The sequence below is a fragment of the Patiria miniata genome, unplaced genomic scaffold, assembly GCF_015706575.1.
Source record: "Patiria miniata isolate m_02_andy unplaced genomic scaffold, ASM1570657v1 HiC_scaffold_1, whole genome shotgun sequence".
Lineage (NCBI taxonomy): Eukaryota > Metazoa > Echinodermata > Asteroidea > Valvatida > Asterinidae > Patiria > Patiria miniata.
In genome coordinates this window covers 9,066,690-9,082,830 of record NW_024037047.1, presented here as the reverse complement: position 1 = coordinate 9,082,830, position 16,141 = coordinate 9,066,690, and the positions used below count along the sequence as shown (strand labels likewise).

Here is a 16,141-nt window from a genome sequence, read left to right as displayed (position 1 = left end):
GACGTACCAGTGACTGGCGCTGCCATAACGGATCCTTATCACTATCTGACGCAACAGCACTTCACCTCAGAGATCTTCAAGATTGAGATCCAAAACCTCCCAAGACATTTTGGATTTGCGGTGAGTTTGCTCCCTAAATATTGAACCCTCAATAACAATAACCATACAGTTTGTGCCTTTTAGGAGTATGTATGTATTGTGCTCCATGCTTGGGATTTGTCAAGGTCTGTTAATAACAGAATCAAAAGGCTGTAAAATGAATTTCACTAAAACATGAAATATCCAAGCCCTGTGTTTGTTTGACCACATTTAACGTACTCTTTTTTGCAATGCACCTAAATGAACCTAAAATTAGTTGCATTGTTCATGTCTAAAAGTTTGTACATTTAAATATCTCATTGGCTGCATGGTATGTGCTAATGAATGTAACAGTCACATCAAACTTGATCAAAACACTTTTGTTATCATTATTTTCCCCTCAAACAGCAGTGACACTGAAGTTCCAGCTCATGACATCACTGTATTTCTCATGAACATACATCTTGGCACCATCATGAAAATATGTAAAAGCCTGAAACATCCAAAGACTTGGAATACAGAGGTGCGTTTCCTAAAATAAAAACCTCCAAATCTGTTTCAAAAGCACTTAAAAAAAAATCTTTATTTACAGTGAACTTTCAGGGTTATCCATATGTTAGTACCAATACATGTACATTTTCACACTGAAAAAAGTAACAAACTTGCTCATTTAAAGGAAAGGTAGATCATTTGTCATTTGTGCATTTTTTTTTTTCATTTGAAGCTACAAAAGTGTTCAAAATTTAAAAACGGGTGCTTAACAACTAACATGATGAAGTTTTAGCTCTGTGAATGCAGTATATTCCAAACATATACTCTGAGATCTCAGGTTCAATTCAAAAGTTGCTGAGTCATGTTTTATATTGCGTCCGAATTCAGCCCCAGGGACACATTCTCATTCAGTCAATTGCAGCTACGCGATGTCATGCACTGAACTGACATATAATAGCAACCTAGTGTGCGTGTGCGTCGTGTCGACGCTTGCGCACATATTCATGGATTCACCAAATTTACAAACCAACTACATTAACTAACATGATGCATCGTTGAAAATTTCTGTATCTCATTGTTTCCTTCAAAATGACAGCATGCCAGAAAGAATGATTTCACAGGGAGTTTAGTGCCATTAATTAAAACCAAAAGCCTTTTAACAGTAATTTTGTCAGTTACTTTTTGGGTAGCTGCAAATGATCTACTCTACCTTTAAACACGAACAAATGTTTGATTCAAATAATTAAACTATTTGGGATTTGTTCATTTCTGAACCTTTTACATACATACATTGCATGAATACCAGCTGTTCCCTTTACTGATAGTTGGTTGCAATCTGCTCTGGGCAGGCCTGCACATTACTGATGTCATGGTGCGTACATGTATTGGCAATTCGCTGAAGTAAAACACATTTCAACTCCAGCATATTGTGTTGTTAATGTTTCTCGATGTCAAATCTACTTCATTGGCATTCCAATGAAGAAGATGTATGAAACGGCCTTAAATCTGCTCTACACTTTGAACACAGCAAGTTCAAAAGCAGCACTCACTCTACACACTGCTGCCCTTAAAGACAGCTTGCACTTATCAGGTACCAGTGAACATTGTTCTTGACAACTTTCCAAAGATTAAATCCCTTCTGGTTCTGGATGTGCATACTGCTGCCCTTGTGCTGATGGCTCAGTGCCAGTCAGCCCAGGACATTGTTCCTGAGTACTTGCAAGTGACTGCTGGCTCTCTGCTGGTTTTGGATGTTCACACTATTCTCCTTGCATAGATGGCTTGCAGTCAGTCAGACTAGAGCATTGTTCCTGATGAGAACTTACAATCGCTGGGGTCCCTGCTGGTTCTGCATGTACCTCAACATGCACTTGAACATGCTGCTGACTGTGCATGGATGCCTTGCTGCTGCTTTGCCTGGAACATTGTTCTTGACAGCTGTCCAGTGACTGCTGACTTGCTGTGTGCCTTTGGCCTGGTGGCTTGCTGCTGCTTGGCCTGGCAGCACGGTGCTCTTTGTCATTTTTTGCCTGTGGAATCACATGAAGCTCAATCTGCTTCCTTGGCTGCGATGGTCGGCTGGGATTCCGTCTTGAGCAGCAACGACAGCACAGTTTGAGGAATGAGAAAGCCTTGACTACAGCTTCACGAAAGTCAGCGTTTGTGGCACTGTAGACCAGGGAATTGATTGAGCTATTGATCAGTTGCAAAATGTCAATGCATATAGTCAGAATATGTATTGTCTCTCCAAGTTCCAGAACGGCAACAGTCTGAGCACTTGAAGTATACTTTGATGCCACTACACCTGCATGAATTACCACAATTGAAGCTGCAGTGTACAGTGAGTTTAGAATGAAGAAGACAGCAGTGTTGATGATAACCATGCAGAGGACCTTGCCTGCTCGCTTGGGACGGTTCGGCAACAGGGCTGATTGCTTGCACACTTTAACTACTACAAAGATGTACAAAGCAAGAGTTGCTATCAAAGAGGCAATGTTGATAATGCAAAGAATCCAAAAGTAGACTTTAGCGAAGACAGCTTCTGTTAATGGTAAGAAAATCAGAATCACACTGACAATAATTGTTGGCACCCAGAGTCTTGCTGATATCTTTGCTGCTCGAGATTTAGAGGCTTTTTCCTTGAATGTTAGAGGATTTCGTACTGCAGAGAATCTCTCAGCTGCTATGGTAACCACAAAAAAATTAGAAGTAGCGATGAACGTGCATCGGACACTTGATATTGCATTGTAGACCAATAAGTTGTACTCTATAGGTGCAAACAATGCAAATATGAAGTAAGTCATAAGGTAGAGGGAGTCAGCCACAGCCAGATTGGATAAGTAGATGTGGATGATTGTACGCATGGACTTCACTAGAATGACTGTGAAGAGAAAGACAAAGTTTAAGCAGAGTCCGATTGGTGTAATGATTTCAGTACTTAACCGTAATATTTGATTAGTTCTTTCTTCACTCATGTAATAGTTCTCAATATGCTTTTCAACTTCAGTTTTCCACCCAGTTGATGGAGTGGAGCTGTTTTGGTAGCCATCACCCATAGTTCATGCACAATGTAGCATTGAGCTTCGTGAGCTACATTTCATTCAGATGCAGCAAAGAATGTTCTTCTCTATTTCAAGATCACTCCAGATTTATACTTACAGGGATTGTGAGACCTTGAGCAAAGTGTAATTGAAACAGAAAGTTTCTTGTTCTTTTTTCTCTTTTCCCCCAACATTTCTGTCCGATTTTAATGCATGTGACTATCTTGTGGTATCAGTTCCTGTAACCAAAGCAGATGCATGTTAGTCAGTTTCACTACTTGCACTGACATGAAATCTGAGAATTGAATTTGTTTCAGTTTTAATGATTGGCTCCAGATTAAACATGCGTATTGTGTACATGTAATTGTTCTTTTTATACAAGTCGTTCCTTCACAAGGCATAACTGCCACTCAATGTGAGGGCTACCGCACAAGAAGAAAAGACAGAAAAAAAAGAGGATGATAGAAAATGAAGACAATTAAGTTTAGTGTGTATGAGAGATGCATGTTCACATTGTGTTTATACAGGGTGATTAAAAAAAAAGTGACCCGCACTCAAGATTTGTTTTTTTACTTAAGCAATCAAATTAGATACACCCGAAGAAATATGTCTTAAAAGAGCATGTTCTTACACTCATCTGAAAAAAACCCAATCACTAAATTTGATCGTGCCATCCAAAGTTATGCATGTTTTACTAAAAAGAACCTGTTTGTGTAGCTGTGCAAGGAATGCGATAATATTGAAAGCTAAATGAGCTAAGTGAGAATTACAGATTACACACAAGTATTCAAATACAAATGAGATTTTAATAATTGAAATCAAGAGAATTTTTACTATCAGGTTGTGTTTTTTGAATATGAGAAGCAAGTTAACTCTCTTTTTTTCTTCGAAATATCGATGGTGATTTTGTATCTTTTCCTTTGCAAGTTCTTGTTCATTCATGGAGGTGGGAAAACAATTGATGTTTCATTATCCTTGTAGCGGCAGCCTTATCGATTCGCATGAAGTCGGTGGCCTATGTTAAGGTGTGCCACTAGGGGGCGCAGTGTCTCGCAAAATAAGATGAAGACAAATAAACAAGGGTCTCGACAGAAGCTTGCTGTTTCAAGAATGTATTGTAAAGCTCTCACTTCAGTATGGTAACAGCTCCAGTACAGAACAAAGATTCAAGGATCAGGGATCAGCACACAGGCTCAAGTTCAAATAATCTCCAATAATTGAGGCTCTGTGATCTAGGCTACAGTTCCATCCATTGAATACGAAACATGAACTGGCAAAGCTCCGTGAAAACTGCAATTACAAGAACAAATCCAAATACAAAGTTCAATATCATGGAATTACACTATGTTTACATGCAAATAACATATAAATGAGAGTCCAGTGCCTTTCTTATAAAAACTGAATAAACTAAAGCTTCAAAAGACTCTAGAAAGTCCTCAATGATATGAGTAATCATTAAACAATACCTCCTTGCTTCTTCTGGGGGTTATTTAGGCCTTAAAAACAATCAGGTTCTGGTGGTCCTTTTAGATGCTCTGGAGTACAATTTACAACATGCAATAAAGATGGCTACTAAAAACAATGTGCTTTCAACAAGTACAATCCTAGTTGTCAAAAGAGGGCGCCCTATAGGTTTTGCAGAGGCTGCAGTTACATGGCTCCCCAAAATTAGTGACTTCTAATTTTTCCATTTCAAAGCCTTACAAACTGACATTGAATATCAATTCCTACTCGTCACTTACATGTTAAGATCAAAAGGTATAAACTATACTGTTCAACAACTTGCCAAAAAACACTAGTTAAAGAGCTCTTCAAATCTAAGTTCAATAATTCGAACACTGGTCAAACACAACTCATCAACAAGAAACTCTAAATTGGGACTAAGGCTCCCCGATGGGGAATCCCCAGTGCTCCTGACTCTTAAGAAGCACGACAAGCTTCTGGATGGGGCGTTCCAGGGTTGTCACTGGTCGTGTTCGTTTGCCCTTGACATCTAAGGATCTGTCGGCAACAACAAGCTTCACTCTTCTGACTTGGCCGTCAGTGCCAGGAATAGCTTCGGAGATTCTACCAAGTTGCCACTGGTTTCGGGGTAGATTGTTGTCAACAATCAGGACAACATCTCCGACTTGGACGTCAGGTACCCTGCGTGTCCACTTCTGTCTTGCTTGAAGAGTTTGCACAAACTCCCTTTTCCAGCGATTCCAAAATTCATTGGCTAGATACTGCACTCTTCGCCAACGTTTTTGGGAGTAGACATCGACACGCTGAAACTCGCCAGGAGGTGGCAGAACCACACTTGATTTCAGAGTGAGCAAGTGGTTGGGTGTCAGAGGTTCTAAGGCGGTGGGCTCATTCAGAGTGGTTACCGATAATGGTCTGCTATTCACTATTGCTGCTGCTTCGCACATGAAGGTTCGGAGAGACTCGTCATCCAACTGGGTTCCCGAGTGTTCCATGAGAGCTTGGAGAACTCTTCTCACGGACCGAATGAGCCTTTCCCATGCTCCCCCAGTGTGACTCGCTGTAGGAGCATTCATCTTGAATTCTGGATAGTCGCACCCTCTTTCAATGAGGAAGTGTCGCAACCTGTCATGATCCATTTCTTCTAGTGCTCGCTTTAGCTCTGACCTTGCGCCAACTAGATTTGTTCCCTGGTCAGACCTCAGCACCCGCATTGGGCCACGTATGGCTGTAAATCGGCGTAAGGCATTTATGAAGGAGTCTGTAGTCAACGAGTTGGCAACCTCAATATGGATGGCTCGGGAGGCCAAACAAGTGAAGAGGACCCCGTAACGCTTAATCTCCTTCCGTCCTTCCTTGATCAGCCATGGACCAAAGTAGTCTACACCACAAAATGTGAAAGGAGGTGCTGGCTGAAGTCTCTCATCAGGTAGGCTGGCCATCTTTTGCTCTTGCACCCTTCCATACAACTTTCGGCATCTGACACAATTGGAGATCTGAGTGGCAACTGCAGCACTGCATCCCAGTATCCAGAATCCATTTGACCGTATGGCATTTGTCGTCGTACCACGACCTTGATGAGCTGCTAGCTCATGAAAATGACGGATTATCAGGCTAGTGACGTGGTGTCTTCTTGGAAGGATGGCTGGATGTTTGAATTCGAATGACATGTCTGCCTTTCTGATACGTCCTCCAACACGCAAGATGCCTTCGTTGTCGATGAAGGGGTCCAGCCTGAAGAGTGAGCTTGTACGCTTCATTGACTTGTTCCGCTTCCGTGCAAGGTGTCTATCTATGTCACCGTCGTTGACATTTAGACTGGTGAGTATCCGTATCTCCTCTGGGAAGGATTCGCTTTGTACAAGCTTGATGATAGTTCGTTCGGATCGCTGCAGGTCTTCAACAGTCGCCGGGGAATAGTGAGGAAGATGGTTGGCCTCTGACTTGTAACTCTCAGTCAACTCTCCACGTTGGTCCTTTACAGCCTCCATCAGTCGAGACATGAACTTCTGACATCCTGCTATGGCTCGTCTAAGAGAGCGCCATTTGGAGAAGTGCTCAAGCTCTACGGCAGATTTCACTGTCTGCACCAGCAGCACGCTTGTCTTCTTTACTTCTGGATCTTCTGGAGAAGTCTGATATTCGGTTGATTCTTGAGGTGGTAGTTTTCTTTCCAAGAGAAAGTCTGGCCCTTTCAGCCATTTCGAGGTGAGAATTTCCTCAACTCTCAAACCTCGAGATCCTTCATCTGCCGGGTTCTCCTTCGTCCCCACATGTTTCCACTGGTCAGGATCAGAGCGACTTCTTATTTGTTGCACCCGATTGGCAACAAACACATGAAACCGTCGCGATTCATTCTTGACGTAGCCTAGAACCACTTTACTGTCTGTCCAAAAGACTTCGGTTATGGCATCTAGGTCGAGCTCCTTTTGCAGTAAGGTGCTGACTCGCACTGAGACGACAGCAGCGGTCAACTCCAGACGAGGAATGGTAATGGGCTTAAGAGGAGTGACCCTGCTCTTTCCCATTATCAATGTGCTGTGGACATTCTCTTTGTCATCAATGAGACGGAGATACGAGCACTGACCATAAGCAAAAGCACTCGCGTCAGAGAAGTGATGAATTTCTGTAGCAATCACCTTCCCAAACTTCTCTGGACAAACACATCGTGGAATCTTGAGTTTCTCTAGAAGAGGTAGGTCCTTTCTCCACTTTTCCCAGCGTGATCTCATTTCTTCATTCAAGGGGGTGTCCCAGTCAGCTTGAACTCTACACAAGTCTTGAAGAATGAGTCTGCCCACCAACATGACTGGAGCAACGAAGCCAAGAGGATCGTAGATGGAGCAGATGGTGGAAAGAATTCCACGCCTCGTCAAAGGTTTGTCTCGCAAGATAATGCGGAAGTTGAATGCATCAGATTCCACACACCATTCAACTCCGAGTGCTCTTTCTATGGGAAGGGCATCGTGGAGGAGGTCAAGAATTTTCACATTACTGGCTCGGTCTTCAAGTGGGACGTTTTCCATGACCTCTCTGGAATTCGAGATAAACTTGTGCAGTCGTAGTCCGCCCTGTGCACACATTTCTTTGGTTTGTCTAATCAAGGTGACAGCTTCAGATGTGGACGAGACTGACTTTAGGCCGTCGTCAACATAGAAGTTGTGTCGAACAAAGTCTGCAGCATCAGAGCCGTACTTAGCTTCGTAGTCTTCTGCGATCTGTTTCAGGCCGAAGTTTGCACATCCGGGTGATGAAACTGCACCGAAGAGGTGTACACCCATTCGGTATTCTGTGGGTTCGTTGTTGAAGTTGCCATCTTTCCACCATACGAATCGCAGATAATCTCTATGCCTTGCTTCGACTTTAAACTGGTGGAACATCTGTTCGACATCGCACATGAATGCCACTGGACGCAATCGGAATCTGCAGAGTATCCCGACGAGGCTGTTCATTAGGTCTGGACCTTGAAGTAAATGGTCATTCAAGGACTCTCCCTTATACTGAGCACTGCAATCAAACACCACGCGAATCTTCCCCGGTTTCTTGGGATGATAAACCCCATGATGTGGTATGTACCACACTCCACTTGATTTGCTGACATGGGTGCCAGGCACTTCCTCCGCATGGTTCTTACTAATGATGTCCTGTAGAAAGTTGGTGTAGTCCGAGTGGTACGTGGGATTCTTCTTGAAGCGAGTCTTGAGAAGTTCGAGGCGGTGCAGTGCCATCAATCTGTTATTCAGGAGATCCGGTTCAGACCCACGGAATGGTAATGGCATTTCATAGTGACCATCATTTCGTTGATGAATACCATTTCTGATCTTGTCCAAGAACTGGATGTCTTCCTGCGACAGGTTGGTATCGTCTGGTTTCTTCTCGGGGAAATCCAACTCCAGCATCTGTGAAAATTCAGTTGGAGTGATTTCCTTCACCTTGTTCCTGATAGAAAAGATCACGTGCTTACTTGTCGATTGATCATTTTCCGACAAAGGGTGCACCTTGCAGGTGACTATCTTGTGACTGATTCCTATGGGGTCATTTCCCTCGTCTTCTCCAAAGTGAGGGTTGACAATGCCAACAATAGACCATCCGAGGTCTGTTCGTTGACCGTATGGGCCGCTTTCTGCTGGGTGGATGACTTCACGTGGCGCAAGAGCACGTGGGCAGTTGTACCCAATCAGGAGACCTATTTCGCATTCCGTTGCAGGCATCAGGTGATTTGCCATTCCTTCGAGGTGAGGCCATTTTCTGGCCATGTCTGCCGTCGGTATGTGATCACGATTAGCTGGGATGGCTTCTCTGCAGTATGTACTCGGTAGTGGAATCTTGGTCTCACTGTTGTATCCTCTCACGAGCAGTCCATTAATCTTGCGGCTTGATACCCTCTGCTCCTTTGCAGTCATGGTAGAAAGCAGAAGATGAACCTTTGGTCCATCCAGGCCAAGAGCATCGCATGTGTCTCTTAGGATAAATGTGGTATCAGATTGTGTATCCAGTAATGCGTAGACTAGTCGCTCATGTCCTGGTCGATCACAATGGGAAATCCATACGGGAACAGTCATTGAGCTCTGGCTGCAATCCTCAACTCCGCTGAAGAGACTTATTCGAGTGTTTGAGCTGACTGCTTTATGTTCTTGTTGGGCTCCTTCTGCACTTGAGTTCACACTTATCTTGACCTCTTCCTTGGTGTCGCCATGCAGGGATGTAGGGTGGTGTTTAGAGCAGGTTCTGCAGGTCAGTCTTCGTCGGCAGTACTTTGACATGTGCCCCTTTGACAAGCATCCAAAGCATAAGCCTTTCTTCTTTGCAAACTCCTTACGCTCGCCTATTTCCTTCGACAGGAAGATAGGACAGGAGTCTAGGTAGTGGGTCTTGTTGCATAGAAGACACTCCTTCCATTGCTGCATGTGGTTTCCCTTCTGTCCCTTGGATGGAGACTCATCTACTCTGGTAGGGAAGGAATTAGCTCCTGGAGTTCGTTTTCCGACATTCTTGTCAGGCTTGCTGTGAGATTCTGAAGACTTGTATCGTTTGTCATCTCCCTTCAGGCCTTGCAGGGTGGTCACGGGATCGCACGCAACGTTTGCTTCCTTTTCAATGAACTTAGCAAACTCACAGAAGGTAGGAAACTTTCCATCCTTTTCCTTCTTATCCGCAACCTTTCTGGCCCATCGGCTGATTAACCAGTCAGGGAGTTTTGAGAGCATCTTTCTGTTTTCGCGTTCATCGTTGAGAACATCTAAGGTGCCAATGCTCCTTGTGGCGGTTTCACACTGTCTCAGAAAATCCGCAAAGTTTCGCAGGGCTATTCCATCACGAGTGGGGATCTTTGGCCAAGAATCCAGTTTGTTCCTGAAGGCATTTGCGACGACAAATGGATCTCCATAGCGTTTCTCTAGTAGTTTCTTTGCTTGGTTGTATGCATCGTCGGTAGTGAGATAGAAGTAGCCTTCGATTGCCTCTCTTGCTGCACCTCCAGTGTATTTCTTCAAGTAATGGAGTTGCTCTGATGAGGGAATCCCACGTTGTTCAATCAGTGTTTCAAATGCACTTTTCCAGTTGGGATATTTAAGTGCATCACCCACAAACACTCCTGGTTCTGGAGGGGGCAGCCGACTTAAGCTCAGTTGCTTCGCAAGGGACTTGGTAAAGTCTATCAGCTGCTGTTGTGGTTCGTTTGAAACCGCTTCAGTAGTATGTACTTGGGTTGTAGATGTGACTGCAAGAGGTGGTGAATTGTTCGTGCTCTCAGTAGTGCTTTGAGAGTTGCTGGCAGGTTTAGTGGCTCCACACTTGTCTGAATTTTGCATGGTCTGAGGGTGGCACATCGATCCTGTCATTGGCTGCTCAACATTTGCCTTAGATGCTGGAGTGTGAGACATCTCTACTGGAGAATTGTTCGCATGGTTGTTCGTATCTGCCGGTGGCTTCATGCCAAATGCAGGTGTTGTGTCGTTAGTAACACCCTTTGAAGTATCAAGCTCCCCTTGTCTCATCAAGTAATCTGCAACAAGGGCACTTTTCTCTTGTGCAGGTATACCAGCCAGACTCCCTTGGGAGCCAAACAAGTGTTGGTCTTGTGCCTGATCAATTGCCTCTAACGTTGCCTCTGCAGCGTGCAAGTCTTTCATTGTGTTTAGTTGCTCGAGTTCTGCTTTCTTAAGTTCCAATTCTGCTCGTTTGTTTGCCTCTATGTCAGCGAATTTCAGCTTGGCTTTAAGGGCTGCAGCTTCAGCAGCAACAGCAGCTCTGTCAATAGCACCGGAACCTTTCGAGCTTGCAGATCGTCTTGAATAATGACTTTTTTCAGACATTCTGGATCTCATCTCACGCAGATTATCTTCAAGGTCGATGATGCGTTCGCAAGCTCTTTTCACAAGATGATGGTTTTCCTCTTCAGTCCTCTCATATTTTCTACAAAGTTCACTGACCCAATATTCTGCTGCCTGCAATTCTTCAAGTTGGTGACTTGACTCCTGCAGCTGTTGCATGGCTTTATGCATGGCATCTCGTCCAGCTTTAATTGCAGAGACTTGATTTGAATCTGATAATAATTCCTCCAATTGGTTGGCACATCTATGCCAGGCTGACAGGGAACTTCGGAACCTCCGCTCATGTAGGCTGACTTGCCACAGTAAACCTTTCTCTGTGAGTTGTCTTTCTCGGGCGGTTTCGACTCCATTTCCATCCTCACCTCCCTCAGCCTGGGCAGTCGCAGCATTGCTTTCGTCTGTGTCTGTGCGTGACATGGCCAAAACCTATTTACTGTATTGGGATAAACCTCCAAGTGAAAGTGTGCGCATCAATGTACATTCATATTAATAGTATGCACCATCATATAAACAGTGGTTAAACCTACAGGATACATGTATGTTGTACAGTATACACAAACCCATTTTTGTTTACATATACAAAAGGTTATGTATGAAACGCATGTACAATACACGTTATGATACAATGATGAGCAAATGTAATTCCGCAATACTGTAATATGCAGGTCTGTATGTTACACAATTACTGCTGATGGAAACATTCCCATTTTATGCTTACAATTTGTGATGCAAATCTACAATAATTATACGCAAGGCACACAAATTAACTTGATTGTGTAACAAAAGTTATTTCAAATAAGTTCTTGGGACCAGCAGTTCAGAATACAGCTTCAGAGAATGATCCCTCTCTCCTACGGTGTCGGTGCATGTCCTCTTGCTTGGCTGTTCTCGCAGTGATGATGACAGGGGGGGGGGGGGCAGCGGTGAGAGGAAACTTCGCAAAACTGTCGCACTCGTAGTACACAGGAATGACAGGTACATGTACTGTAGTTCCAGTTGTTCGCAGGAAACACATCAAAGCCAGGATGGATTTAAGGTGAGTTGGTAGAAAGTCTCGTCTCAAGATGTTTCAGCATTCCAGGTTCCAAATGAGGACAGGCTAATCTCGTAGTTCTTGATGATTTCAAGTTATGTTCGGAGTTTTCACTGTAGCGGCAGCCTTATCGATTCGCATGAAGTCGGTGGCCTATGTTAAGGTGTGCCACTAGGGGGCGCAGTGTCTCGCAAAATAAGATGAAGACAAATAAACAAGGGTCTCGACAGAAGCTTGCTGTTTCAAGAATGTATTGTAAAGCTCTCACTTCAGTATGGTAACAGCTCCAGTACAGAACAAAGATTCAAGGATCAGGGATCAGCACACAGGCTCAAGTTCAAATAATCTCCAATAATTGAGGCTCTGTGATCTAGGCTACAGTTCCATCCATTGAATACGAAACATGAACTGGCAAAGCTCCGTGAAAACTGCAATTACAAGAACAAATCCAAATACAAAGTTCAATATCATGGAATTACACTATGTTTACATGCAAATAACATATAAATGAGAGTCCAGTGCCTTTCTTATAAAAACTGAATAAACTAAAGCTTCAAAAGACTCTAGAAAGTCCTCAATGATATGAGTAATCATTAAACAATACCTCCTTGCTTCTTCTGGGGGTTATTTAGGCCTTAAAAACAATCAGGTTCTGGTGGTCCTTTTAGATGCTCTGGAGTACAATTTACAACATGCAATAAAGATGGCTACTAAAAACAATGTGCTTTCAACAAGTACAATCCTAGTTGTCAAAAGAGGGCGCCCTATAGGTTTTGCAGAGGCTGCAGTTACAATCCTCATTGGGCGATGTATTATCAGTTTGCAGCACGGTACAGTTTTGGTGGACAGCCAAGTTTTGCGATCGTTTTATTGAAATAGACATGAATTGGGAATAGAGTTTGCAATTTAAGTGAAATTTTCACAGTTAATAGTCAATAAGATGCAGACTTGTATTCGAGTCACATTTCTCGAGTCTAAGTCCGAGTCCCAAGTCCTCCAGTTCAAGTCCGAGTCAGAGAGTCACAAAGGTTGAGTCCAAGTCCAAGTCACGAGTCACCTCTTTGTATCAAAAAACGTACATTTTAGGGAATTCAGAGATTCAGAGTCACCTTTGATATAGTATGGAAATACGTACATTTCAGGTGCTGTAAATTTTCATTTTTCCCCACAGCTTTTCTCTAATTTTCTCTGGAAATGAGGAGTTCATTTGCAAAAACAGTTATAAAGGCAATTCAGACAAAACTGGTATTGGCCTAACTTTTGCATTTGAAGTTCAGGCGTTTCAAATATCTTTTTTTAGACTTCTAAGTTCTATAGACGTCGTGAAAGGTAGCGATTGAAGTTGGACGTACATGTACGCGTAGTGCCGGTTTTCTCCTCTATTTTCTTCCTGCAGAACTTGCATTCTGCACTTGATCTTCCATTGGCATTTCTCTTGATGTTAAGATATCCAAAATTGACAATTTTTGAAGTGGATGCCATCATGATCTACGTACGTTGCAACTTGCATGTAACGTTACCGAAACGGGCAGATCAGCAGACTATTCATATTGCGTTATTGCGATGCGACAGCAATACACGTGTGAACGACAGGACGTCTGACAAGAAAAGTCTGGTACCTTACCCTATCAATCTTGCACCAATGCAGTATTGCGTGTTGATGGCGGGGTACAAGTTTCAGTGCATTGATTTCTATAAGTCAATATATCGGTAACCGGCCACGGCCACGCACGCACCACATCGAGCGCCCTGTACATGTATTGCACAGTAAAGAAAACGATCGAATTATATATGTGCGCGTGTGCAGTGCGGTAATTTCCATCGAGTCACAAGTCAGTTCAAGTCCAAGTCCGAGTCCGTAGCCCCGAGTCCGAGTCCAAGTCGTAAATCAAAGTGACTCGAGTCCCAGTCCGAGTCATTAAAAATGTGACTCGAGTTGGACTTGAGTCCGAGTCCGAGTCACGAGTCATACAAGTCTGATAAGATATACTTTATCCATGTTTTTTTATTAACATAAAACAAGCCAAATTTTTGAAACATTTTTTTCAAATTCGGTCACTTTCTTTTTGACTCATCCTGTAGTTGGTTCAACCGTTCACATGGGAATAAACTTGATGAATACATCCTGAAAATGGCTTTGGGGATAATGACAGTATATGGATGTGATTGGACGGAGGAGCAGGTAGTTGGTAGTTGGTTTCAATTTGGTCATGTTACTGATGACGGAAAGTAACATTCACTCAAAACATCTTTAAGCACTCATTTTACTTTGTACAAAGGTATATGTAGATGTAGACAACAGCAAAAAAGGAGGAGATTTTCTTTTCTATCAATCCTTCTTGTCTTTTCCCCATAATGAATTGTGTTCTTCCCCTGGATGTTGATTTATTTACCCATACAACAATTCTGTAATTCCCTTCTGTTTGATATTCAATTTGATCTGATAAGGAATGAAGTCAAATGGAAGTTTTTATTCACAATTCACAATTTGATTTCTGTTCATCAGTTGCCTTTTTTTTTTTCCTGGGCAAATGTTGGTTGTCATCTGATCAGAGTTTCTTCTTCACTTTCTGGGGTTGTTGTCATTGCTGACCGGATTAAGTACAAACTGTTACTGTTTGTTTTTCATTGCATTCATGATTCAGCTCCTGAATACAACATAGACCTATTAACTCCTTACAATCCATCCAGGCGATTGAGATCTTCTGATGCTTCTTTGCTGGTTGTCCCTCACACTCACAAATCTTGGGGTGATCGATCATTTTCTCACGCAGGTCCTCATCTTTGGAACAAACTACCCCTCGCCATTCGCAATATCTCATCGCTTTCTGAATTTAAAGTTGCCCTAAAGACCTATGTGTTTCAGAACACTCAGAATGTTCTGGTTTAGTTACATTTAATTGTTTTGTTATTTCTGATTTGATATAATGTTTGTTTGCGCCATGAGTGTCATTTATGGCGGATAATGGCGCAGTATAAATTTACGTTATTATTATTATATTATTTGAAATCAGTCTCTGCCTTGCCTTACGATCAAGTTGATGTTGTCATGTTCTCAGTTTTGTTGATTGAACATCTTTGCAAGACAATTTGCAAGGGCTAACTACTTGGTCTAATTACGTGGTGGCATGGTTTAGTAAAAGTTTGCAGTACCACCATGTAGAAGTCTTTTTTGGGAAGATGTGTGGTTCTTTTCAGAACCACACATCTTCCCAAAAGAGACTCTACATGCCTACATGGTGTTACTGCAAACTGCAAACCTTCACTAGAACACTGTCTTCCACAAATGTGACAATTGGGAAGGGGAAAGTGTGTTTGTCCATTTTTGTTGGGGGGGGGGAATATAATCCCCATCCCCTTTTCTTCCCCTGACATCCCCCCCTGATTCTATGTAAATATTTCAATGCTAATCATAATTGTATTGAATATATTTCATTGATAGATATAAAGTGTTTGAGGACCTACGTGGATCTGTTTGGGCCTACAATGACGTCCATTCACTGAGCGGATTCGGGATTACCCATCGAGGACTCGAAAAGATAGGAGAGAACAAGGCCAGTTTCTTCGGTAAAATTATCCAGTCGGGTAACACAAACATCTGTGAAGACTCCTTTGCAATTGGTCTGCATCTCAATTCTATGTGAATAGTTGTGAAATTCGAAATTGTGAATTAGAAAGTAGGAATCAACTTTATTCAATTTCATCCATATAATTATTGATCTTCTTTTTCATATATGTATTTTTTTTGTTGCCCTTCCCTGAAGTATTTTACAAACACTGTACACATTGAGTTTTGTCCGAGGGTTTGCAAGAAAAAAAATCAACAAGCATACTTCTGCTTGGACACAAACCCCCAACCTTCTGCTTCCTAGTGCAGACGCATTAACCACTCGACCACTGAGTTTGCGCTTAACCCAACTTTGTTTGTGTAGGAGGTCATTAGTTTGAGTCCCACCTAAGCCTTCGGACAACACTAAGTGCACAGTGTTTACAAAATATGTCAGCGAAGGGCAAACAAAAAATCAAATATAAAAAAGGCTAATTTACATCTCATAATTTTTTTTTTTCCTGCCCAGGTTCCCATCTGAAGTCCATCCAGATGATCCTTAATAAGACGGCAGACGGTACAGGCATCAACTCCAACACCCTGGCCTTACAGATGAAGGGCCATCCTGAGCTGAGGGACAAGCTTCATGTCGTCA

At 42.7% G+C, this 16,141-nt stretch overlaps 1 protein-coding gene across 2 annotated transcripts; it reads right to left on the bottom strand.

The window, feature by feature from the left end:
- Positions 1-4,094: 4,094 nt before the first annotated feature.
- LOC119722112 lies at positions 4,095-12,725 on the bottom strand. Of its 2 annotated transcripts, none has more exons than XR_005270409.1 (2): positions 4,577-12,725; positions 4,095-4,400 (listed from the first exon to the last, which is right to left on the bottom strand). XR_005270409.1 is itself a non-coding variant. In XM_038192141.1 (2 exons), exon 2 carries the CDS (start codon positions 11,321-11,323, stop codon positions 4,991-4,993), a length of 6,333 nt encoding a protein of 2,110 aa, XP_038048069.1. In that variant the 5' UTR covers positions 11,324-12,367; positions 12,544-12,725; the 3' UTR covers positions 4,095-4,990. The 2 variants fall into 2 exon arrangements, 1 of the variants encoding a protein (XP_038048069.1); XM_038192141.1 differs by having other exon boundaries at positions 4,095-12,367; positions 12,544-12,725.
- Positions 12,726-16,141: the final 3,416 nt, after the last annotated feature.